This window comes from Vidua macroura, chromosome 3 (genome assembly GCF_024509145.1).
Source record: "Vidua macroura isolate BioBank_ID:100142 chromosome 3, ASM2450914v1, whole genome shotgun sequence".
NCBI classification, from domain to species: domain Eukaryota; kingdom Metazoa; phylum Chordata; class Aves; order Passeriformes; family Viduidae; genus Vidua; species Vidua macroura.
Genome location: NC_071573.1, coordinates 90,221,522 through 90,248,703, shown reverse-complemented (window position 1 = coordinate 90,248,703; position 27,182 = coordinate 90,221,522). Strand labels below are relative to the sequence as shown.

The 27,182-nt window shown below is 38.6% G+C and overlaps 1 protein-coding gene and 1 long non-coding RNA gene across 5 annotated transcripts in view; one reads left to right on the top strand and one right to left on the bottom strand.

Moving 5' to 3' along the window:
• The window catches only part of DST (dystonin), a 288,925-nt gene that overhangs the window by 199,690 nt on the left and 62,053 nt on the right, over positions 1 to 27,182 (bottom strand). For all 4 annotated transcript variants that reach the window (XM_053974362.1, XM_053974363.1, XM_053974357.1 and 1 more), the window contains one exon: positions 2,394 to 2,455. In XM_053974362.1, the coding sequence (XP_053830337.1) occupies positions 2,394 to 2,455 (62 nt within the window). The remainder of the gene's footprint in view (positions 1 to 2,393; positions 2,456 to 27,182) is intronic.
• LOC128805575 (uncharacterized) lies at positions 5,374 to 12,297 on the top strand. Its single transcript, XR_008436484.1, has 3 exons — positions 5,374 to 5,436; positions 8,631 to 8,689; positions 12,110 to 12,297. It is a non-coding gene; the product is annotated as an uncharacterized LOC128805575 (long non-coding RNA).

Sequence of the window (27,182 nt, the reverse complement as noted above, 5' to 3'; positions counted from 1 at the left end):
GTTGATTATGATTTGTATTAAATAGGAGGAAGCTGAAAATAAGGGCTCAAGTTCAAGTTAGCGCATTGACTAGGAGAGGTCCACTGTCTCTGCTAGAAATGCCCTCATTTACTGTGCTGTTTTTCTAAATTCCCTCCACCTTATAGTGATTTCTAAATATGCCCTCACATCTTAAGACAGAGAACATTTGACAGATTGATTTTAATTTCCATACAAGTTACTGTTCTAGAAACAATGTCTAAGAACAGAAATCTGACAACTGTATCACCACCTGCTTTCAAACTATTTCCACAAGACAAAGTTGAGTTGCTACATAAATTCCAAGTTAATGGAAGAGCTATTATGAAACTATATTTGTCTGAACTAGCAACCCTTAAATTGAATTCTAAAGTGAGCAATCTGAGATGAAGATCAAGGCCAGCAATACACACAGACAACATACCCCATCTGTGTCTCCTATCTGTATCTATTCCTCTGCAATCACCCAACCCAGAACTATTTGGAAATGAAGGCCTAAGGCCACTGACCTTGGCAAGCAATGCAGAAGGATTTAGAGTGAACTCTTTACCCTCATTTCTTTATGGGTTTAGAATCTAAATCTCTTTTAAGCTACTCCCAAGAGGTTGACAGCATGGCAATGATGACTGTGCATGTTTTAGAAATGTGTAAAATGAAGTTGTATAGAAATATCATTTTCAGTACGTTGCTCTTGGATAAAATAAGGCACTATATTTAACTAATATTAAAGGATTGCTCTCCAAAAAGCTTCAGATAGGCCTTTCTGCATCCCACAGAAAACAGAAATTGCATTTTTAAAATGCTTCTTTAATACACAAAAACATGAGTAGCCTCTATAAACATGACAACAATCACCCTCAATTAGATAAAGAAATGCCTGATGGTTCATTTGGATATTGCATTTTACTTCCAGAGTCCTGGCAACCTTCTTGGATGCTTTTTTTTTTTTTTTATTTCTCTGAAATAATCTACAATGGATACATTTCTTATCTTATAAACATGAGGCAAAATTCATTAAAGGAAGGCTGCAGAACTGCCTTTTGTCTTTTCTCATTAGCAAGTAAAATTTTCTGCAGGGACATGGGGCCACTTGGATGTTTTAGGAATAACAGGAGGAAGCTTCTGCATAGAAGGGATCCTTGGAGCAGCTGTTTCTAGATACAGCATGTTTCCCCTGGGTCCAACAAAATTCACAAAGGGAAACCCATTGGTATGAGCAGTTCTGTGACTCCAGACTCACCCTGCCCACAGAAAGGTTGTATGCCGCATAAAGGCTGATGGCAACATGATGGCTGATGGCTCAGTCATGATGAGAAGGACCTCTCTCTGCAAGAGAGCTCTCTTGCAAAAGACAAAATTGAGTCCAACTTTAGTTCTAAGCCTGATTAATTTCCCACATCATACCATTTCCAAGAGCTACATATATTCCAAAACTTGAAAAGATGTGGGGGAAAAAAAAGGTAAAAACAAGTTTTAAACATCAACAACCCTGCAGAAATTCTCTTTTGTTTCAGTGTGCAGTAGTGCTCAAACACCCACAAGATCAGCCATAAGAAAGAGAGAAATAATGAAGTTGTTCCTTAAAAAACTCTGTTTTTCTCTAAACATGAATACAAGGGGATCTTTCCAACAGTATCTGAACATTGCACTCATTAATTCTCAACTCTGACAGTTTTTATTTTTATCAACTCAGATACATTTTTATTTAATGCGACTTTTACATGAATTCCACCTCAGAGTGAGGGGGGATATCAAAGGAAGTTATGTCAAGGAATTATACAATCTGTTTCTCCAGAGACAGCAAATTTAGCACTGAAGGGCCAAGCAGTAAAGGTGAACTCACAGCTTTTAGTTCTCTGTCAACTAAAATCTGTACCTGGTGTTAAAATAATATGCTCTGTCCCTGAAGTAAAGTTCACTGCTATTCAAAAGAAAGATATTGAAAAGTGACTTTTGCCCCTGGAAAACTTCTATTTCTAATCCATGAGCAGCATATTGATGCTACAAGACGATCTAGAGATCTCTCTCTCTCGAGGTCATTCCCCTCTCCTCAGCATGTTGCTTCAAATATATGTCTTTTTCATTTGTCTTAGCTGTGGTACTACAGCCATGACACACTAATCCCAAAAATGACCCAAGCCTTTTAGAAAGAAATCAACTTTGACTCATTTTAATTTCAAATTCAAGTACTCCATTAGATCACCTTGGGCAGCATTTCAACTCCCCCATGACTCCTCAAAGACAAAGCACATGCATAAATCTCACAATTTACGATCTTCCTTACATGTAACACAGTTGCATCCTGAAATCAAACATGTAGTAAAAGATACAATCACTGCTGTAGCAGTCATCCACTCATGATAGAAATAACTGACCTTCATGAGATGCTGATTTATCCATTTTGTGAATGTCTTCTTTTGTACTTTGTCACGCTCATCTAAAGGTAAAAAGGAAAAACAAATGTTTTAGCAACTCTACAAATTATGTAGACAATTTTTTTATGAAGACGTTTATAAAATTAATTTTCTAATAAATTTTAGAAACATAATAGCCTGTAAAAGCTCCAAAATGTCTAATCAAAATAATAGCATAGAAATGTTCAGTACATCACAGCATGATATGAAAAAGTTTCTTGACGCTCCAGGTGTGTTCCTCCAGGGCAACAGCCCCTCAGGTCTTACAGTAGCCTATTGATAAAAATCTAACTGCCTAGAAGAAGTCAGCTGCCACTCAAAATATACTGAAAAGGTCATGGCAAACTCTTAAGAATTATAAATGCTACTCATGGTCTATATCATCAGATAATTACAAGTGAATTAGGCAATAGAAAATTTGCAATATGAAAGCTAACTTTTTCAATCATTATGCTTTTCAACTGGCACAGCACCCTTGTTCAAACACACAAGGGCTAGTTACAGCTTCAGTCAGGGAAAGGACTCTTAAACCTCTACAAAATAAACAGGGATGTCCACTAACCCAGATATGGGACCCAGCCACTGCCAGCAGTTTGCTCCCTGTAGTGACAGCATCAATGATTGCTCACAAAACGCTGTGGAGAAATAATAAATGCAGTAGACTCAAGGTAAGAAAGCATCCCACTTATGGGTAGGGAGCACAAGCATGTGTTCTGCCAAGCCACACTGGAGAAAATCTAACCACCACCAGCACAAGAGTTGTCTCCAGCTACTTGAGCCAGTACAACTGCTACAGAGCCTGGTCACCAGCCCAGAGCTCCCCAGAGCAGGAGTCACAGAGCATTAGGACTGGGACCACCTGTGCAAGTCTAAAATAGCAAGAGCCCTTCAGCCCTGTATGACACAACTGCAGCTGTTTCATTGACTCAGGCTATTTGCAGTGTGGCTGAGAATGAGCAATGAGCTCAGGTAGCAAAACAAAATCCCTATGTGCCCACTGCCATCACTAAAAGACTGAACTAGGTCCTGTATTTTACATTAAAAAGTACAGCTTTCAGGTTGGTCAAATATAACAATTAATAGATTCAAATAAATTCACAGAAGGTCTTTCAAGGACTTTCAAATTTCTGGTGTGATACTGAAGTGTTTCAAAAGAGTAAGACATTATACTAGAGTTTATCCTGGGCCAAACTGAGCAGCATATGGGGTTCCTAACAGTGGTGAGAAATGAGTATTGGGGAATAGAAGCAAAAACAAAACAAGTAAAAGCCTGTGAAGCCTTTGCATAGTCCTCTTATGCGACTCACAGACTTTCTACATACTTATTCATATCTTTGCATTTAATAGTCATAAATACATTCTTTTTCTGTTTGTTTGTTTGTTTGTTGGTTTTTTTTCAATCCTTTTTGACACACCTATAACTTTTATAGCCACAGCTCACTGTGGCAATGAAGTCTTCAGGCAGTATACGAGTGTACTTGTACATTTGGCTCTGTAGAGAAGAGTTGCTGTTTTCTAAATGCTTTTTCCACAGCATTCAAGATATTCTAAGCTTCTGGCATATGCTTTTTTTCCCCCACTTCACAGTTCTACAGTCTCTTAGTCTATTTGAACACCCAAATAAAGAGGAGAAAGAGAAAGTAGAGAGCAAAGCTGTACTACTGCGGAAAAAAAATCTGGCAGATTAAGAAAATGTTTTGCTATACATATATTTCTCCATAGCCTTCATCTAGCGAGACACCATTTCTGACTTAAGTTATTTATCATAATAAGGTGAAAGCTTTGATTCAGTAAATGTAGAGAACAGAAAATATCAGAAGTAAAATAATTCCAGAAACACTTTCACTTTTAACTGTTTCATTATGAGTAGCTCTTTTAAAAAGAACACAAAGTTTCTCAACTGCAGAATTTCACAATGTGTACAAAGTGTCTTTTTTATTAAGGTAACTCCATCTAGTTTTGACCAAATATAAAGAAGTTTACATTTTGGGAAATGTTACTTTGATGACAGTTAGAAAAACAAAAAGGTTGAAAAACCCACTTTCTTGTATCTTGTTAGAATACGAAGTCACTATTCATTTCTATTCATTTCAACTATATTTTTAATTAAAATGCTAACATACACAAAAGAATTGATGCTTACTACCTTTGGTCCTTTATATATACATATATATTACACAGACACTCAGAAAAATTCTGCAACAGACAGACCCAAATGCATAAGGAAGAGGAAAGCTGACACCTGTCATGTTGTGAAAAACACCAGTATTAAAGGGGGAAAAGGTCACAAAAAAAAACCACAACTGTGGTTTTAAATCTAAAACCCAAATGCTCTCAGAAAAACAAATGCACACTAAGAGAAAAAATACAGTGCCACAGTGTTCAGTGTGCTCAAGCTCAGAGCAGAGCACACCAAATGAAACTCCCCAGATGAAGCAGAAAACAGGTAAATGAGCACATAAACACCAGCTAAGGAAGGAAACCCACAGGCAGCCCCTTGAGAGAGGCTTCCCCCAGAGAGCTGTGCCCTGCCCCGCAGGCAGCCCTGCCAGCCCAGCCCCGGGCTGCATTACTGACCCATGCAGCACATGATTCCCACCAGCTCTGCATTCTGCTCCTCTTTGTCTTCACCACACTCTCTCATTCTGTCCTTCAGGACTTCAGAGCTTCCTTTCTTTTCAGGGAAAGGAGAGCCAAGGAGTGACCAGGGCTTCTCCTGGCTGACACAGAGTAGCAACACCCCTTTTTTAAAAAAACAGGAGCAAACAGCCCATGTGCCTTCTGAGCAATCAAAACTGTGAGCCCTCTGGCTTTAACTCACAACAAGATATTAATTAAGGATCTGTGTTTGAGGGTTTTTTTTAACTTTTAGGTGCACTAATAGACATTTGAGTACAAATGTTGAGCTTTCCAAACAAGGAAGTCTGTTTTTTTCCTCTACCAGCATTGAGCAGCAAGAAAAGAGTCACCCTGAACCCAGAAGATGGATACTCATTAAGCCAAGGTAATTTAAGAATGCAGGTGAAACAGGAGTTGCAGAAAGAAAGCACATATTGTTAGCTAATCTGATCTACAGATTATCACAAAAAATCCTCTGTGGTAATTAATCCATTTAAGTTTGTCTGCTTTTACCTGCAGACATTATTCTGATATATTAGACAATATCAAAGTTTTTTATACTTTATGTGCCTGAAAAGTAGCTCAGTAAAATCTCACCAATCTGAATAACCTGTTAAAAACCAGGTAAATAACTATTTAAAAAACAGTTGCTGCCACTAAGGTCTCCTTCTGTGCGTTTTTGTCATTCCTCAATTCCAAGCACAAACTCAGGAGCCAGATCCTTCTAACACCAATGCTCCCTTCCAAAAAACACTAAAAATTACATGGCTCAGAGTGTCTGGAAATCAGAACAGTTTCTCTGGAAGTCAAGTTCACTATCAGGATTACACCAAAGGCAACATATGACACTGATGCCTTTTCAATGCTCTCCTGGGGAGAATCACAGACCTGCTTAGGTTGGAGAAGACCTTTAACAACAGTTAAACTGCCAAGTCCACCACTAAACCGTGTCCCTAAGTGCCACATCTATAAGTCTTTTAAATAGCTCCAGGGACGGTGATTCAGTTACTTTCCTGGACAGCCTGGTCCAACATTTAACAACCTTTCTGTGAAGAAATTCCTCCTAATGTCCAACCTCAACCTACCCTGGTACAATTTGAGGCCACTTCCTCTTGTCCTATCACTTGTTGCTTGGGAGAAGGGACTAAACCCACCTTGTTACAGCTTCTTTTCAGGCAGTTGTAGAGAGAAGTAAGATCCACTCTGAGTCTCCTTTTCTCCAGGCTAAACACCCCCAGCTCCCTCAGCTGCTCCTCACAGGACTTGTGCTCCAGACCTTCCCCAGCTCCACTGCCCTTCCCTGGACTCACTCCAGCCTCTCAATGTCTTTCTCATTGTGAGGGGCCCAGAACTGGACCCAGCACTGGAGATGTGGCCTCAGCAGTGCAGAGTACAGGGGGACAATCCCTGCCCCAGTCCTGCTGGTCACACTATTGCTGATACAGAGTAGGATGTATGAGTTTTCCTGGCCACGTGGGCACACACTGGCTCATATTCAGCCACTGTGGATCAGCACTCTCAGATCCTTTCCCACCAGGCAGCTTTCCAGCCACTCTACCCCCAGCCTGTAGCACTGCATGGGGTTGTTGGGACTCACATGCAGAAGCCACTGAGTGCTCCTCTCCACCTCAAGACAAACTTAATCTTCTCTGAACAGCCACACCAGGTGCCACCAGCTTGAATGAGCAGAACAATGTGCCTGTCTTCACAGTAACATTCCTGCAAAATGAGTGCAGAAATACAAACTCCTTATTCTCCAGATGAGCTGCCAACTTCTATGCTGCTTTCAAAGTCTGGAGTTCCTACACCTAGAGACAGACTCAGAAAAAGAAATCTCTTTTTCTTAGGCAGCTTTTGGCATTACTATGTTTGCTTCTCTGTTGATACTGGTTTGCATATGTGAATGGCCAGATAGTCAGCATGTGCCCAGGTATTTGTAGAAGCCCTGATAGGTGTTTTTCCTACATTTATATAAGAAAACTCATGTCATACTCCTATATCTCACTTATATTTATACTCACATACAAATGCACTAGTTTTTCTATACATATTGTCGCTATTTATAACACATATTGTATTGTTTAGTACTTTTTTAGAAAACTGATGTCTATAGCATAGAAGAAATGCTACTCATTTGAGAAACAGTTATTCAAAAATGTATTTCATGTTGTTGTTGAAAATGGAGCACCAATTCATTCATCATTTTTCAAGCTCTGAACACAACATTCATTTCATGATAGGTTTTTCTCTGGTACTGCTAACATTCCTTCTGTAAGCTAGACCCTGGTGTCTCCAACATCGCATTCAGAAAACAGAGCATAATAATGTATGGTCTCTTGGGAAAGCATTTGTTTTAGGGCATTACCCAGAATCACAAAATATGTAAGAAATAGGGAACAAATCCAGTTTTCCAGACTGTGCTAAACCTCCTTATCTTGGAGGTTTATCCTGCTCATCCAAACTTGATCCTAACTTCTCACAGGCCTTCCATGTCTATACCAATTATTCATTCTTGCTCATTAATTAGCAACTGGGGGACATTCAACAAACTCATCAAACCATCTGAAACAGTCTCCAGGAAGCTAAAATCTCAGTGCAAACAAGGCTAGTTTGAAAAGTTAAAGCTACAGGTTTTTCCAAAGGGAAGGGTTGAATAACCTTAATAACAGGTTCTTATATCTTTCATATAATTAGTGAGTATTCTTAATTATAGCCTTACCTAGATCAATTTAGGAGCAAATAAAACAAAACTCCATTATGAAAGTGTACAAGTATACTGACCAATGCTATGAATTGTCTGCTGTTGTGTCAAACTTCCATTAAGACACATAGCATGGAAAATCTTACATACTTTACCAATGCCCTTCCTATAAAAAAATTACATATATCCTTCTACATTAAAAATACCAAGCTATGGTAAGGTCCTGTAGAAAATCTTAGAAATACTGAAAAAATAGATTTAGAGGCTACTTTTGTATATTCCACCCCTGTACAGTAGTCAAGATAAACAAGTCTACAAGGGTGATAATTGCAGGATCAAACCTGAACCTCTGCAATATTTAACCAATTAAAGTGACAGAGAACTAGAACTGCAATGTACACTTAGTATTTGTCATGAAAATTTAGCTTGTTAGCTAAAGGACTTCTAAGTTCTTGTTATCTTCACCTTGAAAAGTCCTGAGTAAATATGACAGTTTTCTTATAGTAACCTCACATGAGAATCCAGCTGATTCTTAGGCATTTGTTTCCACTAACAGAGGAAACAGATAGTGCTTTATGTTTTATATTTCAAAAGAACACTTCATGCATTTTAATGTATAATGGTGCTATTTTTAAATCAGCTGTTGAGTAGGAGACATCTGTCAAGCTTAAAAGCAACATTTTAGATTTTACCCCCCCTCTATTTTTTTTTTTTTTATTTGATCAGCTTCCTCTTGGATTCATGAAATCAGAACTCATAATATTTCATTTATTTCCCTGTTGGTATTCATGTATCAGGACAGTTTAGGAAATAATGTCAGCAGTTTGTAGGAACTTGTCTTGGAGTCAACATCACATTATTTTTTAGTTTGTTTTTAGAATTGAATGGAGGCCTTGTCATCCAGATACAAAATAAGTGCATAACTAGAGACAGACTGGTAAGGTACACAGTTTAAATACAGAAGAAATACAGTATGGGCATGGATCAAGAGAGAGGCGTGGTCCACATGTGAGAAGAAAGAATTTAAACTATATATATATATAATTATATATATATTTAACAAGTCTAGATAGTGAAATCTGGATAAGAGATTTCAGATAAGTTAATGATGGGGTTTCATCCTGTTGAAAGAACTGCAAAAAAAAAATAATCCAAGAGGCAGTAGGGTAGACAAGCAGTAACACAAAGGATTCTTATACATAGGATATAGCCTACTATTTAAGAAATGCAAGCAAAAATGAATGTTGGTAGGCATTCGTAAGTAAGGCACAAACTCTTGAAATGCATCATTTAACTGAGGGTCACTTAAAAATAATGAAAACCTAAACCCTACTTTTAAATTCTTTTTTATTCAGGTGAAAATATTTAACATCTCTTACCAACTTTCTGGTTATTTCATCACTTCCACATTCATGACATGTTTGAACTTCAACTCATCTGGCCTAGGGATGGGAAGTTCCAACTGCCACTTATGTGGTCCACACATACACAAAGAGGCATGAAAGACGATGCCACTGAATACACACACATGCAGCTTTTCAGAGAAAAAGATGAGGCACAAGGAGCTACTTTTCCACTGTGCTACTCCCAGATATCTGAAACTTGCAGTTGATGCAGTGCCACAGGGGAAAGTTGGGTTATTCAAGCAAAGTTTCCATCTGCAACCAGAATAACCTAGAAGATTCTCATATCCAAAACATTTTTTATTTATGTTTAAACCCCTGAAGAAAACCTTGCATTATGTGCTGGTGTTTTCATCACTGGTAGCAATATTTTTAACCACACACCAGCCAAGGATGAGAAAAGTCCCACTGGATCCTTCCTTATTGTTACCAAGACATTCACTTCCAGCTGATGTGAGAGGGGAACACTGCTGAGGTGAAATGGGGCTTCCCCAATGTTTCTCACAGTCAACTGCCACCCTCACAAACAGAAATTTGGCAACTGGCATCATCTATCCTATGTTTTTCCAGAAAATGTATCCCACTCAACTACTGCCCTCTGATGAGGTCTGCACTGATTTGGCAAGGCTCTTTCAAAAGAGTGGCTCCTCTTCTGCATTCTCCTAATCAAATCAACTCCCATAAAACTTCACTTTGTACATCATGTCATATCAGATATGCACACAGATATGGAAGAATTTCAAATTTACACTTATCCTAAGCTTTGCATTATTCATTTAAATAGCAATGAAATACAAATGTCAGTTTAGGTCTTCAGCTTTTTCTGGTTGCTTCAGTTAAGTCTGTGAAAAATTTAATTCTCCCTCCAGTTTAATTTCCTCTGGAAACCAATCAAATCTCTTACACACTGAGATGAAAGGTCTGATTACAAAGATCAATCAGAATAAAAAGTTTTGCCCACTTACTCTGAAATCTGATTCCCCTTCATGGTCTATTTTTACTAAACTGTGAACTATATGCATTAAGAGCTGAGGATGAACTAGAAATTATACAGTTTTTTTGGAATTTCAGTCAAATAAGACCAAACTCACACTCATTGTGAAGTTAATAGCTAAATTTCACTAATTAAAGCCCCCATTAGCATCTATGTCATTAAGGTCCAGCATTAAATAAAAACGTATTTTTTCAAACTGAATATTTTTATTTCTCTTTTCTATTTCTCTTTTACAAAATAGTATTGTAAATTTTACTTGCCATGTTATTTCTGTGAGTATGCATTCAGCTATAAAAATGCAAATGTTTTCAGAAAAAAATGCTCTTTAAAGAAATGAGCAATGTAATTTGTAGGCTGAATGTGAACTAAATTTGACAACAGACATAAATGCATCAAAGACTGGCAAGTCTTATAAAAGTTGGTAGAAAACATATAATAAAAACTACAAGGACTGAAAATAAACTGGGAAACTTCAGCATTTTTTTTGCATTATATTCATTCATCACTGAAGTGGGCTTCCCAATGAAGTTGTCTTGAATGCAACAGCTGCAAGCATAATCCAAAGATATTGTCTTTTCCTCTGTGCTTTACTTGATGCATGTTTGTTCAGCCAACTCCAGTGACCCACTTCAGCAGCTTCCCAGCCTTCCAAGCGAAGGAATAAAACAAAAGTGCAGATTAATTCATGGAGAGAATTAAACAGAAGTTTAAACATTGTGATCTGGAACAATACTTATCTTTGAAACGTTGCAATTCTTTGCAATTAAGTATCAGGATAATCTGTTTGATTAATATGTCTGTCTATTAAAATCCAAAATTAATTGCTTTGATATGTTAGTAGTATACCTGCAACAAAATCAAAAGACTTAGGAAATAAAAGAAATCCTTAGTCACATGTAAACAGTTCTATTTGCTCTTGTAAAAGGCTTTGCAAAATACAGTGCTCTGTCTGAAAGATATGTTGCTACCTTGCTGTAAAATCAAATCCAGCATTTAGACTCTCATGCTCACAACCATCCCTTAAATGATTAGATGGGCTCATCAGAGTCTCATACAGACTCAACAATAAAATAATACCATTACCTGCACCATCCCCTCCAGCTGCACACACACCAGTTCATGGGTTTTTTCTTACTCAAAAGACAGAATTCTATAAACAACAAATAAGTGCAGTTCCCTGAGTCTATGTAAGATAGTGATGTAGCAGGAAGAATTCCAACAGTCAGCCAGGAGGAGAAGACTTCTCTGGAGTCCGAGGAGTTCAAGCTGCCCATATGGTTTGGGTACACTTGCTTCCTGGACACATAGAAGACCCCAGAGTCCTGCTGACAGACTCTGGACATCCTTTAACAACCTATTTTGAGTAACTGTAGTAAGCCAGTTGTACCTGAGACCATGAATGCACACTCTAGGCTGCAGACAGATTTTTCAGCTTGTGAACAATTGCTGTGGCTAAACCCTTCCTGGTTTCCAAAGTAGCTGCTTCCCAAGTGATCATACCTGACAACCTGAACATCAGATGGGTTTGATTAACATCAATATTCATACTCCAGACTGACATAACTGATATCAAGAGATACTTGCTGAAATAAAACATCTGAAGGCACCACACAGAAAAGTGTTTTATAATCTGCTAAAAACAAAATAAGACTTTTTAATATTTCAGAGGTCAGAATTTAATCCTAAATGAAGACAAATGAGCCATCACTGAACTTCCATTGATTCTGACAGAGGTATGACCACTCCAAAATCAAAATCAAGACCACATGCAGACAAAATCACACAAAAAAATCTAAGCTATAAGAATAATTGTCTCACCATTTAAGCTTGTGATATTCTGTAATACCCCTCAACCCTACAAATGCAGATGAACATGAAACCACAAGAAGTAGTAAATAAATGCTTTCGGTCCTGAAATCATTCAACAATTTGCTAATTGCACACCCATCTGGCCCCATAGGAAACTGCACTCAAATTTTCATTTGGACCATTTTCTGCCACTACTTTGCATTTCTGCTTGAAGCAGGATGAAGAATTCAGCTGTTCTACACCTGAAATGCTGCATTAAAACTGCAGGCCTGCCTGGCTTTACCATCCCATGCAGAAGATAATATGTAAAACCTAAACTACTGGATCTAGAGCTATACTTCTGGTATGATTTACAGGAATGAAAATAAAGATTTTCCACAACTGTATGGAGTAAATATGGCTATATCTCAGTGTGTGCACAGACATCAAAACCAAGAGGAAGCCCAAGGGATGACTTCAAAATTCATACTCAGTCAGCCCTTTGGCATGGTTAAGTAGCTACTTCAAAACTAATCAGAAGAGAGACATGAAATTAAGTTCAAAAAGCATTTCCTCTAGTGTCTTCCAGTCCCAGCAATGAGTGTTCTAAAAGATTCAGAATCATAAGTGAAACAAGGGTCCCAGCTGCTTAAAGTTGATAGCTGAAGAATTAGACAAGAAACCAATGAGAGATACAAGCAGATCACAGGAGATAATGAAACAATAGTGGTTACCTATAAGCCTGTTCCACTTAGGAAAGAAAAAAAAAATAACTCAACAGAGCATCCAACTTTCTTATTTAGGCATTTTAAAAACATCATTAGCCAATTCAGATTAACTGAAATCACAGAAGAAAATATTCTTGTCCTCTGGAGCACTGCAGGGCTCCATGTCTAGTTCTTTTGTGCCCAGAGAGTCACTCCTGGGTAAGTTTTGCATTAGCACAATATCCTGTGAAAAAAAACTCCCAAAGCTCAGCGACCTTCTACAGTATTTTCTTTTGTGCAGACCTCTCCCTGAAGCCCTATAGCAGGACACATGTTTAACTATTACAAAGAGCCCAACGAAGTAGAACTGCACAGATGGCAACTAGCAGTACTGGAAAACTATCATGAAAATAATCAGTTTCCAATTCAATTTAATATCCAGTATTATTTGACTTCTTCCTTCTAAATGAGAGAGAAGGCCCATGTGAAAATATCACATCCATCTACCAAGAAACATGTAGCCTGTATGTAGTCCAACAAAAAACTGAGTAGGCAATACCTTTTCCTGCAAAATTTATTGTAGCAGCCTATGTTAGATTATCTCTCCAACCAGAATTTAAACTAATTTTTAAAAAAAGTTTGTGTGCTTGATGTAAGGACTTTAACATCAGAATTGCCTGCCTCCAGAATGTTTAGGTCATACAAAGATTTTGCCATGAGATAAGCACAGAATGAAGTGACAACCCCACAGCTGGTGCAAGGAGGTATGGGTAGCACATCCTGGGTAACGTGTCCAGAAAAAAATTCCCACCATGGCAAACTGTGTGAAGAAGCAACTGCTCATCCACCTATCATCAGGCAAATGAAGATCACCCCAGATGTCAGCTGTGACCACCAAACACCACTGAAGCCCCCCCACAATATTCCTCTGGGGATACCTGAAACTGGGACTGTAAGTTAAGCCATAGTGACAGGAACTTGAGATAAGACAGGTGGTATTATTGTCCAAGTGTTATCTCAGGCCTAGGAGGAGGTAAAAAAGCTGGGGAGAAGAATGTATCACTGATAATGGCAGAATTTATGGACCACAAGGAAAGCCAACTCAGCAGCAGTGCTGAAGTCAACTCAGATTGGGTAAAAGGTAATTCCAGCAGTGGGAAATCATAACCACCAACTCACAATCCACCAACTCAAAAGAAGAGAAAGAGACTAATTAGCATTAGCCAATAGAATAAGGGAAATGAGTAGCCAATGAGCATTAACTCCTTTGTTTTCTAAAATGTATAAATAATGAAAAGCTTTGAATGACCTTGGGACCCCCAGCAGCAGGAAGCCCAGGGTGAAGAAGGATCAGTGGATGGCACTGGGTGGTGCCATGGGTGGTAACTATCTTCTGCCTAATCTGTCTTGCTCTCACTCTCTCTCTCCCCACACTCCCATTTTCCATTTCTATCTCTCAACTTCACATTTACTGTTAAATATAACCATTATTATTGACTTCAGCATGTGGTCTTGTTTGCACCTTAATTTTGGCACAGACAGCTCTCACTTACCAGATCACAATGTTTGGCGGTTGTTTTTTGGTTGTTTGGTGCTTTTCATAAGTAATCAGTGAAGTTCTGACAGAAATTAAAAATCGGTTCCTGCAGCACCACATGACAGTCTACATGCTTTGAAATGGTGAACAAGGTTTTAACAGAAATCCCACACTGGAAGGACACGACTAACTAAACAACAAAGGCTTATGAGACTAAAGCCTATTTCATCAATCCAGTGCAAACTCAGGTCACAGCAGCTTACTGTGTGTCCTGCATCACTGCACTAAGAAAACTGCCAGCATTTCCCCCAAATCCCCAGAAGCCAGTGGAGATCTGTGCTGATTTTGTGTATATCTGTCCTTTGATCAAGTCCCTCTGCTTTGCTTTTTATTCTCACCCTTGGAGAAAAAACAGTGGGATATGTTCCAAGAAATCCATGTAAAGGTCCTGAGAGAAGAAAAGACTCAGAATAGCATTCCCTTTGCAAGCTCTTCAGCCAGCCCCTGGAGCCCTCTGCTTCATGACTGTACCAACCCCCGACTGCCGCAGAGCAGAAGTGGAGGGCGAGCAGCAATGTCTCCATGTGACACACAGCTCTGAACAGCACAGTCCACAGGGCCACAACCTCAGTAGCAGCTAAGAATATGAAACTGCAATGTAGCATACAAAGTGCATTAATATACCCACTAACAAACTCGAGAGAGCTTGGAGAGAGGCGATATGAGCAGAGATCTGTGCTGCTAGGTTTGGCTACATCATTAGGTCTCCCTCCTCTCATCTTCAAACTCTTTGATACACTTATATCAAAGGAAAGTAATTTGGTTTGCATGTGATGTCAAAATAATGGGAACAAGAATCAAAATCATTGAGCATTACAAATAAAATCTCACCAGCTGATGTTTACCCCACAGACATATATGATACTGCTCCTCATTCATCTCCACCAGCACACGCACCCGTTGTTCCCCCTTCAGTTTCATAAACAATGAAAGATTCTCTTCCACAACAAATGTAAAAATAACTACTAGGATGTTTTCTGTGTTGTAGGAAGACAAAGAATACACACATGGTTTGAAGCCACTATCAGATTTCCAGAAATGAAAAAACAATCCCAGCCAATTCAATCTAAAGACTTGACCCAAAGAACACATTTTATTTGTAACACAAGTGTACAATAGTTTGAAAATCTCGACTGCTTTTCTTGATTACCACACAAACCTAAAGTAAATACTTCCACTGAGTTGAACAGGTTTGAGCATATTGTTTCACTGGGAATACCGACAGTCTTAATCCGTTTCATAGAGACTTACCAGCAAAGCATTTTTTTCATTCATGTAAAGAGAAGCCAGTTGACTGAACTGTCATGCTGAGATAGGCAAAATGATCTTTAGAAGAAAAAGAGGAAAACTATTAAAGACTGACATACGACTGCTTTTCACATACAGGGTTGCTGTATTGAATGTGGAGCTTCTACACAGCATATACAGCTGCACAACCATTTGGAAAAACAATGGAAAGCAACTGGAAAAAACAAGCTATGAAGGGAAGTCTACCTGGGCAGGCAGGTGGCCCTGATCATCAAATTACCTTTCCCATCTTAAATTCTTATTCTAGATTTCACAGAGAGCATGCACATTTGCTGAGCATTTATCCAACTTCTGCATGCCCCCATTTAAGGCAGACAGAATATTTATTCACAGTCTGTATCAAAATATATTTCTGCCTTTAACTTTACAGAGAGCTGTGAAAGTTCTATAGGACCACAAATTTTCTGCCCTTAATGAAACAAGCAACCCACCTACGCAAGTAAAAGAGGCAAATCACATAATTTCTGTGTGGCTATGCTGGTATGACTAAGTTAGTGTGAGAGCTGTAAACTCATGACAGAAAAAGGAATAATAGTGCTAATTAATTAGATACATATTATCCTGAAATAATTACCACTCTCAAAGTGAATTTCCACACAAACAGCCAATAGCAGATTTTTTCAATTAACCATCTCCTTCCCATACTCATGCCTGCATTGATTAAGAAAATACAGTACCATTTGAATCATCCATCATGATCATGTAAAATGTATCAGTCCTGAGATAGTACTAAAGGTTCTTGAACAAGGGGTCAGTGAGGCTTCAGGATGATAGGAGGGCAGGTACCTGTTTCTTCATTAAATTTACTACAACCACCTAAATGCACCTTCCCATCTAAGTGCACCACCACAGCCAGGGATTTTACTCTGCAGTGCAAGGTGCCAAGGCAGCACTCAAGGAGCTAGGACAACTTTGCTCTTCTGATCCCCTGGAGCTTGGGACACTTAAACTCCCTCATGGACCTCTGATAACTTCCTGTGACTAGAAGTTCCATGTCTAATAGGTAAGAGAAGTGTCACCACAGACAGAGATTTTAAGGTTTCAAAGGAGATTAAAAGGTCACTTCCAAGAATTCATTGCCATGCATAAACAGCAGCTGATAAAGAACAAACACAAGAACCATGGGCATAGGGAGTTTTGAAAATGGTACTGTCTGAAGAACATGAAAATTTGAGGAATGAGAAATGATATGGCAGAGAGAGCTGTGAGTGGTACTGGAGATAAAGACAAGAAGCTACTACATTAAATAGTGGAAGAAGAGGATTCCAGGGCAGCAATATACAAAGATAATGATTTCAGTAAAAATGAATGTTGAAGTGACTGGTTAAGCTTAGCATCTGGAGAGTTATAAAGATGGGTCCTGTGGCAGTCAGTACAGGACTCAGACCTCTCTGGAGGAAAACTTATGCTGCATGCACAGAAAGAAAGGCAAGTTTCCAAAACCACTCCATAGTCTGAGAATAAGAGCTTGAGAGAAGAGTCACATGTTTTAGCCTTAGAGGCTGGTATGTGCTCTCAACAGTGACACACACAAGGAAGAAAAAAAAAATAAGGAAAGGCGACTGAACATGCAGACAGAAGTTTGTGGATCAATACAACAGGGAGTTCTGAATCACCTTCACTACAACAACAGATGTCACTAGGATGGATCAGACTGCCCAGAAATCCTGAATGGGAGGTAAGACTACCAAAGAGCCATCACAATCTCAAAGGAGAAAGGAAAATAAGTTCAAGGAGGACTCCATTCAAGGCAAAGCCATTGGAACAACCACAGAGAGCAACAAAAGCAAGGGAGGAAGAGAAGTGCAGTTGTTTCAGTGTAGTCACTCAAGTCAAACAAGGCAAAGAAGAATTTAATAAGGCAAAGTCAATACAAAGCGCTGAACATGCCAAAACATTCCCTGTAAATAAACAATGTAATCACATAGAAAATGACAGCTAAATGATGGATTTTACACATCTTTTATTTAAATATAATATTTGCTATATTTAATTATTTACAGAAAAAGCTAAGGAGTAGGAACACAGTGCAGTTGTTGTTATTTGCTTTCATTTAAAGATGAAAGGATCACAGGATCTAAAAACTAAAACCAGACTTGACTTATCATGAAATATAACCTTAAGAAGTCTAAGACATGCCAAGACAGGGAACACAAGCCAACAGAAGAAGGATGACAGTAAGTGAGGCAGGCTGAGTGACAGGCCACCTGCCTGTCTCAGGCAGAGGGTTTGATTACCGCCGCTGGGGTTGCCAGAACAAAATTTCACTCTCCATCCAAGTTAGGATATATTTTTAGTCTTTGAAAATATTACTAGACTATAAATGGATGTTGTTCTAATAGGTTTTTATTATAATTGCAATATAGAATTAACAGCACTTTTATGCACAGGGATTTGACATCCTAAAAGCAGAAATTGTATGCTAGGAAAGGACGATCATGAACCCCATGAGCCTTGGTTAGCTCCCCCTGAGAGGCACCAGCCAAGTACCAGGACAAGGAGTGTTCCTGACACACAAGATTGTGTCACAGAACTGAGGAAAGGAGACCAGGTGACAGCAACGACCATGGAGGACAAAAAGGGCTCCCAGAAGAGACATCATGCAAAAGGAAAAGGAATCATATGTTCAGCCACTGGGGAGATTTGCCTTCTCACTTACACTGCTCTCATTCAAAGAGGAAGGAAACACATCCCTACAACAGATGGATGGACAGAGTTGCCCACTGTGGCAGAGCCAGAGCCACCTTGCTGAAACCAAGAGCAAAGCCCCATGAAGGCTAACAGCACAAGGACTGGGTAAAGCAGGCCTGGTTTATCTCTCTTCTCTTCTATGTCACTACAATATTAAGGACAAATCAAAGTCTTGTCTTACATATGCAATGATGCATATAAGATACACCTCAAACAGAGTTTGCAGGCCAAAATAGTTGTTTTGCAGCTTGTAAGCAAGGCCATGGCCAGTCCAGCCAGAGGGCATGTGGAAGGGTGTAAAGGAGGTCAGTTAATTGTACCTGGTCACATAGGTCAACCACTGAGCAGCAAGCTCCCTATCTGAAGCGCTGTATTACCCACACTACTTTAGTAAAAGCAAGGTCAGATATCACTTCAGAGTCTCTCTAAGTGTCCCACTCCTTTAAAAGAAGCTTTTTTTTTTTTTTTATCCAAAAGCTAAGAGTCCAAAGCTCTGCTTGTAAGCCTGAAATAGTTACTGCCTGAAATAAAAGGATCAAATTAATTACTGTCATGAAATAAGATACAAGTCTGGCTAGTCACAAGATGCTGACAAGATACGAAATACTTGATTTTACAGTAGTTTGGAAGCAGTGCAACTACAACTTGGGGTGAAGAGAAATTTATTTTCAATTTCATAGGATTTTGTCAACAACCAGTTTGTTCTACACATCAGATTCTTTTATACTTACTGCAGCAAATCTAACCTCATGAAAATTGTGCTCTTTCACCTAAGGTACAGCTACAAATAAACAGTAAACCTGATTAAATTATTCCCTTGAAAATAAGCAATGTTTTCTGCTAATAACAATGAAGAAGGTATGAATGAAACTTATCTTGAGCAAAGACGCTTCATGAACCACAGACAGAATTGATCCAGCAAAGTCCCAACACAAAACTTCTGAAACTGTCCCCATACCAGAATGGGACTATATATTTCTTATCTATAAGTTACTATAGAATATCAATTTCTGTCAGTCTCATGAAAAAAAACATACTAGATCCAGAGTTGTGCAGACTGTAAATCTGAAACAAGGAGTAACTGGGGCAGATGCTGCAGCAGCCATCCATGACTTAAAAACCAGTCAGCAGGACAAGATCCTGCAAGCAAAAGTGCAGGACGCTTGTGCTAAAATATCTATTTTAAACATTTTATTTTTATGACTAGAGAAGTAAAGATTACTGAATACTAACAATCAAAAGGTAAAGAACGCAAGAAGCTGTCTAACAGGCAAGCCTGGCACCACTGTAAATATTTTATTTATGAGGTTGTACACCATCACAAGAAAAAACCCAAAAATACAATATTGTTAACATTACAAAGCTTAAAGCTGGATCAGAGACCAGTAACTAGTCACACAATGCTGAGGATTCCCTCCAATACATCTGAGGGATACATGCATGACATTGTCATGGAGGGAGAAGAACATTATTAAGAAAACCAGGATTTTGCAAAGCATTACTTAGAATGGTAATCACAGCAGAAATTCTGACTTCTGTGAAAATACAATTATTTATGAGGGAAAAAACTGCTTAAGATTGGCTCTAACAATATTCCTAGGGAGGTTAAAAAAAAAGAACCCAAGTCTGTATTTAATTCTTTCCTTTACATCTTCACTGGACTGACTGAACCAAATCAGCAGGACACTGGATGTGTTTACAAGCAAAATTATGTCCATGATTTTCAAGGATACTTTTCCTTTTTCAAAAGAATCATACAGCCTACAGCAGAGACATTCCTCATATTCAAGGACTCTACAGGCACTGTAGGTGTGATGGATCTTGTCTCCCCAAATGCCATCCAGAACAGCTGCACAAAGCATACTGACTAATAAGGGGCAAGAATGTCACCCTACATTAACAGCTCCAGTTACAACACAATACTGATTATCAAAATATTAACTTCTAGGTAGCTTTTTCTGTTATAGACATATAACCTAGGTTTGCAGATTGATTTATGGTAGACCAAAAAAAAACCCAAAAAACAAAACAAAAAAAAAACCTGAACTGTAGGAAAAATAATCAGAATAGCTTAAGAAAAAATAATTTCATGCTTAGAGTGTTAAAAATAACACAGATGAGTCATGGTTACCAACAACAAATGGAAGCTCATGCCGTGTTCAAAGTGACTTGCTTAGCCATCTTCAGAAAGAAACATGATAAATATACAAACACACCTGCTTTCAAAATAAATCCCTTGAAAATAAAACACAAATCTGAAATTTAAAACAGAAATAAAGTGATGATAAATGAAAAGCAGTAACACGTTCATTGTCAGCTTTACATATTTAGGAAAGCTCCAGTACAACAGAGGAGTGGAGACATTAAATGTTCTCACAGTATTTTGTGAGTCCACAAAGAGGAAAACCTCTAACCTGCACTGAACACACCTAAATAAATAGGTGGTTAAACCTGAGTGTTTAAAAAATATGAAACAGAGCAACAAAGGCAGGAAAGCTGTCCATGTCACTTTCCTACAGCATCGGGGATGCTGATGCCTGTAAGCACCACATACGCAGGGTGCCAGTGTGCTCTGATGGGGAACTTGGCTGCATCTGCCCCCACCACTGCACTGGGCTCGTGTCTGCAGTACAGCACAAACTGTATGCCACTTCCCTGCCTTCACACAGTCAAGTGAGGTGATAGAAAGTTAGAAGACAAAAGTCAGAAAATATAACATATTTTATTCCATTTCTTTGCTAGTTTGTTGGTACTGTGGTAGTGACTGTCATTCATAGTACAAAATACTCAAAAAATACAGGAACAGGCACCTACAGCAATTTTTTTTCATCTTTAGACCACACTTCTGCAAAAACTGTTTTAAACTAAAGCCTCCCCCTGAAAAAAGTTTAAAATAATCTTACAGCCCCATCTGTACTTCTCCCAGTACCACTCAATCCAACAGGAATCAATGCAGAAAGCAAAGCGAGATGAAGCAACACAATGTCTGCCCAAGAGCATATATATATCTGTAAAACTATAGATTTATGTTATGTAATTAATAAAAATTATTATATAATTAATATATGTGTATATAATAAAAATAATGCTCCAGGTTGTTATGCTTGTTATGCAATGGGGTTATAAAAGAGAAATGTAATTCCAGAATGAAATAGTAAAGCCCCTTTTTCCAAAGAACCACTCCTTCCAATACTAATTTTAGCACAGGATTTTATCACTCTAGTAATTATGGTGTAAGACCCATGAAGAGAAAAGAAAAAAATCAACTGGTTTGAGAAGTAACTGAGACAAAAAGCTGCAGCTCAGCCACACACCCATCCTCATTCATACAGAAGGTTCCTACAAGGTCCATGCTGCCTCCGAGTCCTGTACAGTTCCTCTGAACTAGCTCCTAGCACAAGGATTTCCTTCTTTGATTTCCATTCTGAAAGCCTTGCTGCAACTCTTTAAAATTTTAAATTTCCAAAATTTCTTTTTTTTTTTTTTTTTTGTGATATGCCCAATTCTTACAACTTCAGAATACATTGGAAAGAGGGCACACCAGTTACAGATGCAGTCAAGAAATAAGGGAAATTTTAAAAATATTTTAATTCAAAACTGAGGGGAAAAAAAAAAGTTCAACTAATCCAGTAAAAGGCCTGCTCTTTCCACCAAAGTAAAATCTCCCCGAAATCAGCTTTTTTCCTTTCAAAGCTCTTGAAAATGATAATACCTTTTTTTTTTTTTTTGCCTTTTTCGACAGCTTTTGTTCTGCAAATGCACTTTTAAACAGAAGTTATAGTTCCCTTGCACTTTTGTAGCCATGAAAACAACATCCATTAAGGGAAGGCTCCTGCCATTGCTCCCTCTGCTTCTCACTATCAGAGCATTCATTAGCACTGTGCTGATACAGTGTCTGCAGCACTGCTCATCCAGAAGCCTGTCATGTCCCTTCTCCAGGGGAAGGCAGAAGAGAGGAAAAGGTAACAGCCCCACTTGGGCCCAGGAGTGATGGGGTCAGCAAACCAGGCAAGACAGAGCAAGAGGTTAAAGTCACTTTGTCTCACTGCAGCTGTAAGGCAGATCGCAGCTGGCAGAGGAAATTAAAACAAATGTTAACATGTTCTGGTTGAAGGAGTCCAAGAAGGAGAAATACTTTATCTTGGTGCCAGGAGCAGGCATAAGAAAGGACAGGGACCAACTGAACAATCAAATACGCCTTAAGCAAAATGAAGAGAAATCTAGGTGGCTAGTGCAGCATTTCTGTGTGTCTTTGGCTGTCCAACAATGCTGCGGCTGAACTGGCTCCAAAAGAAAAGAAACCTGCGGGAGAGGTTCTTGTTTGCATTCTTTGTAGCTTTCCTCCTGTCAGGCCAGAGCTGGAGCCAGCAGCACCTGGGTGCAGGAGAGGGAGCTGCAGACCGGCCCTGTTGTCCCTGCTGGGCAATGGCTGGGGCAGGACCTGCCACAGAGCTGGGCTGTGGCACAGGGGAGCCCCAGGAGGGATGGGCTGGGACACGCAGAGCTGCGGTGTGCTTGGGGCCAGTCCTTTGTCAGGTCCTGATGGATGCACCCCAGTGAGCAGCAGGGGAAAGGCTGAACGACTTCCACTTCATCTGAGCAGTCTTAGCATGTCACACACCTCTCCTAAGAGACCTTCTAAAGTTAAAAATGAAATATGTAATGGCATTCCACATGGTGTGCGTATGAATGTGTGTATTAATGCAAGCTGTTTATCTTGTGCAATGATTAGTGCCTGTGAGAACAAGTATCAACAGCACTTACAGAAGAGACCATCTGATGTCAGAATATACAGAAATTTTAAGTTAAAGAATTAAAATTTTACGAAGTATCTACTTTTCTTCCCATTCAAGAAAGATGTCTTGGTCCAAAAATTGGATTTCCATAAGAGTGATTTACATCAACAATCTGCCAAATCATCCTAGTTCCCTTCTTAAATTACTTTTTTCTCCATCTGTCCACACATTCCCATGCACTTGGTTTCTGTGATGCAGAGGACAGATGTATCCTCACCTCCCACCTACCAAAATGGCACTGTAATTGAAATATTTAAATAATAATGGGTGTGCCTTGGATCCACACAATTCCTTTGCCAAAGTTAAATCACCACTGAAATTGAGAGATTCACATCACTATTCAACAAAAGCAAAACAACAACAAACCAGGCCAAGAATGATGAAAATAAATGGAAAAATGAAAATATAATGTTCCAGGCACAGCTAAGTTTTTCCCCATGCTGTCCCATAAAATGCATTAGAAAGATTCATACATTTTTAAAATGTATGACATTTTAACATGACCTTTGACAAGGTCAGCTCCTGCATCAGCATAGGCTCTCACCCTCCATGTCATGCATCAGGAACATACTGAACACAGCTGTGTTCTTCCTCCTCTGCAGCAGCTCCCAGCAATAACTTCACATACAACACATTCATCATGTAGATGAAGGCATGCTGCTGCTATTACATTTGAACTGTTTTCCCTAACTTGTTTAGCACTAAATGACTTGCCCAACAGTAGGGAAAGATCTTTCTAGGTCAACACACTTGGGGAATGGTCTGAAATATATAGAAAACTTAAATGTACAAATTCTTGTAAAACATTGCAGATTTAAAAGCTTAACAGAAAATTCTCCTGGGTGGCAGCTGTCAATTCAATTATCTGAGCTTTAAGAATTGGATGATACTTCAGGGCAGGTTTAGTGCTGATTTCAGCCACAGCCTATGAGCTGGTCAGAAAGAATTTAGAAGTATTAGAGCATCCTCTGCTATTCTAGCAAGTAAACCAAATAACTCATTTTCAAGTGAAAAAACAAACCCACGATTTTTATCTCCCTCTCACTTGAGAGTTTCACCTCTTAATCTATTTCTTGACAGAGGTCCTTTTCATACTTTTATATCAAATGCTTAAAAAGGCACTGAGTCTATCCTACAGCGCAGGTCACAAAACCTCACTTGGCCCCTTTTATTCAAAGGGTCTGCATAGAAAAAGTCATCATTTCCTCCTACAATTAAATACTCATCACCATCTTTTCCAACACTGGCAGTTTTAGTTATTTTTTACAGAAGATAAATACAATCATTTTGGTCAAGTCATTAAAACAATACCTGGCACTGCAATTACCTTCGGTCTTACTTGTCAGCAGCAATAAACACGCACTCCCTGTTCACCTAACCTCAACTGTAAATTGTGTTGTTATACAAATACCCTACAGATACAAGGGCAATCCCGTCTTTTTCCTATTCAAGCTCAAGCTAACTGCAGCAGCTGCACTTGGGTAATTTATTGGGTTTTTTTGCCCCAGTAGTTCTTTCTAAGCTATTCCAACTCCCTGCGATCTGGAGAAAACACAGCTTTTGTATTTCCATGTCTGATATCTGTGAGTTCTGAATTTTCACAACTCAAAAAAAAAACCCAAGTTTGGCTTAAACAAGCCAATTCACAAAGGCAGGGGTTTCAATTCACAAAAGTGGGTTGTTTTTCTTTTTTTCCTGGGGATTTGTTGGCATTTTTGTGGGCTTTTTTGTGTTTGTTTTGTTTTTAATAGCCTCGCCTCGATTGCTTTCAGCTTTTGAATCTTTAGGACTCATATTACCAAAATTTTCACTGTTACCATCCAAGACAAAAATCTCACCATTTGTAATATAAACTTAGAGTCTTCTAAAATCAGAAAAAATAGAGATACAAGTCTTAGTACCAACAGTCAGTGTTGTAAGGCACAAAAATAAGAGGACTAATGATAACACTATACTTTAGAGAAAGACTTACTAAGGAAAACCCAGAGAATTCTGATCCCAAATTATGAAATAAGGAAGTGTCAAGTATCATATTTGTGTGACAAGTACACTAATGACCCAATTAATGACTCAATTCTATATCAGAGTTCATCAATTTTACACTTAACTCCTTAAACTTCAGTGGCATGAGAGTTTCCCAAATGCGCTACACCACTGTGAATCATAAGTATTTCTTTAGTGACTTGACTAAATACTGAACAACTCATATAATCTCAGTTAGTCCTAATATGAACATTTAAATCCTTGTATACATTTATGTTCTTAAAAGCTTACAGTCTGAACTAAAGATGTTACAGTCAAAGAGAAACACTTCTGTTAACCTCAGTGAGATCAAGATGGAGACTTTATTTACATAAATGTGACTGAGAGCTGACTGTGATTCCAAAGAGGAAAGCACCACCATCCTTGTAACAACAGCTGGGCTGCCACAAACACCAAACTACCCAGAGGCAAAACCCCACTCCCATGGCCATGGTATGATAAGCATCCTAAAATGGCCTGGCATTTTCAAAAGGGCCACCAAACCCAAAGTCACAGGCTTGATGACATAGAGGGAGCAGCCATGGGGTTAACATGAGAATCCAAATTCCCAGCATCTGACTCGAGTTCCATAAAACTTCTGGGAAAACAAAGGTTTAGCTTTAGCTTTCAGTTACAGCCACTGAAAAGCCCAGATTATGACAAGCAGTGATGCTTCAGAACAACAGTCATATTTAAGTGAAAAATAATAGCATCAATTTTTAGTGGTGCCCTTTTGAAGTAGCTAAAGAAGCGGATTGATGACTAAGACAACAAAAAGCAGTGACAAGAATAAACCCACCATGGGTTTCAATACTATATTTAAATAATATTTTTATGTCAGTGGAATATTACAGATGAAAATTAAAATCTTTTGTATTGACAGCTGTGAAGCAAGAAGAGTTCTATCTCCCTGATAGTAAAAGAGATTGAAGCTAGAAACTTGAGAAACTTTCAAGTCCTTCAGATCCCACTTCTATTACATGCACATTTGGTATGTCAGGAGACAAACAGCAAGGAGACAACCAAAATGCTTTCTGGCAGTTTTCCTAACACAGGTATCAGTGGCACTCATTGGAGCTTTGCATTTCCAAAACAGAGACCTAGCAGAGAGGCATCTTCCAGCACAGGTATTTCAGGAGTTCCTCTCCTTTCTGTTACAATTTTGTGAATTATTTTTCACACTATGTGATTCTAAAGGTGCATTTTTTCCATAAATCCAACCATTACTTTTGTGTACCATTTTTATTTGTCTGAATAATCAGCTATACAGTTTTCATAAACATTTATCACAGTGGAACAGCAGTAGTGGAAATGAGAACATTTACCTTAGCAGTATCCTTTTGGGGAGTAAATGCTCAGCTCCATGACAGGAAAACAGGATCAGAATTATGTAGGGAACCACCATGATCCCTTGATACCAAGTTTGCTAGCTTTACTGTACATCCACACTTCAACACAAATTAGTATAATAAAGACAGGGGAGAAGAGGCTTAGGAATGCACTCCTTACTTGTTACCAAAATAATATTCTGTTAGGCAAAATGGAGGTGTACCAATTCAGCAGAACGGAGAACAGCAAAGATAAGCAAGAGGACTGAAGATGCAGAGGTGCCCAGTCTCTTAAGTAAAGCTTACAAACTTTCTATAATAACTGTAACAACATAAATAAGCAGTAATTACATAGTCATCTACTTCAGATTAACTGCTGGGTCACATAGGTTTACCTTTTTTGATTAGCAGACAGGGAGCAGGTAACATCTGAAGTGACTAATATTGACTGATGTCACATTATCACAGAACTTGCATCTGTACATTTTTGCACATAAACAGTTAATAGATATATATAGAGGAAACAGGATTTAAAACCAATATTGGAAAATTTAATCTTCAATACTTTTAAGCCTCTCACTTGGGTGTCTAAAGCTTGGGTCCCAAAGCAAGCGAGATTGATTCCACAGTCTGATAAAAAAGCCAAGTTGCTAAACTTCAACGTATATTTCTGTATTACTATCAATATAATGTTTAAATCTTAGAAAAATAGTCTTAAAATTATTTTGTGGAAAATCAACAGCTTATTTCAATTCAATAAATTCACTTTCTCCATTACCAATCTTAGCACTATTAA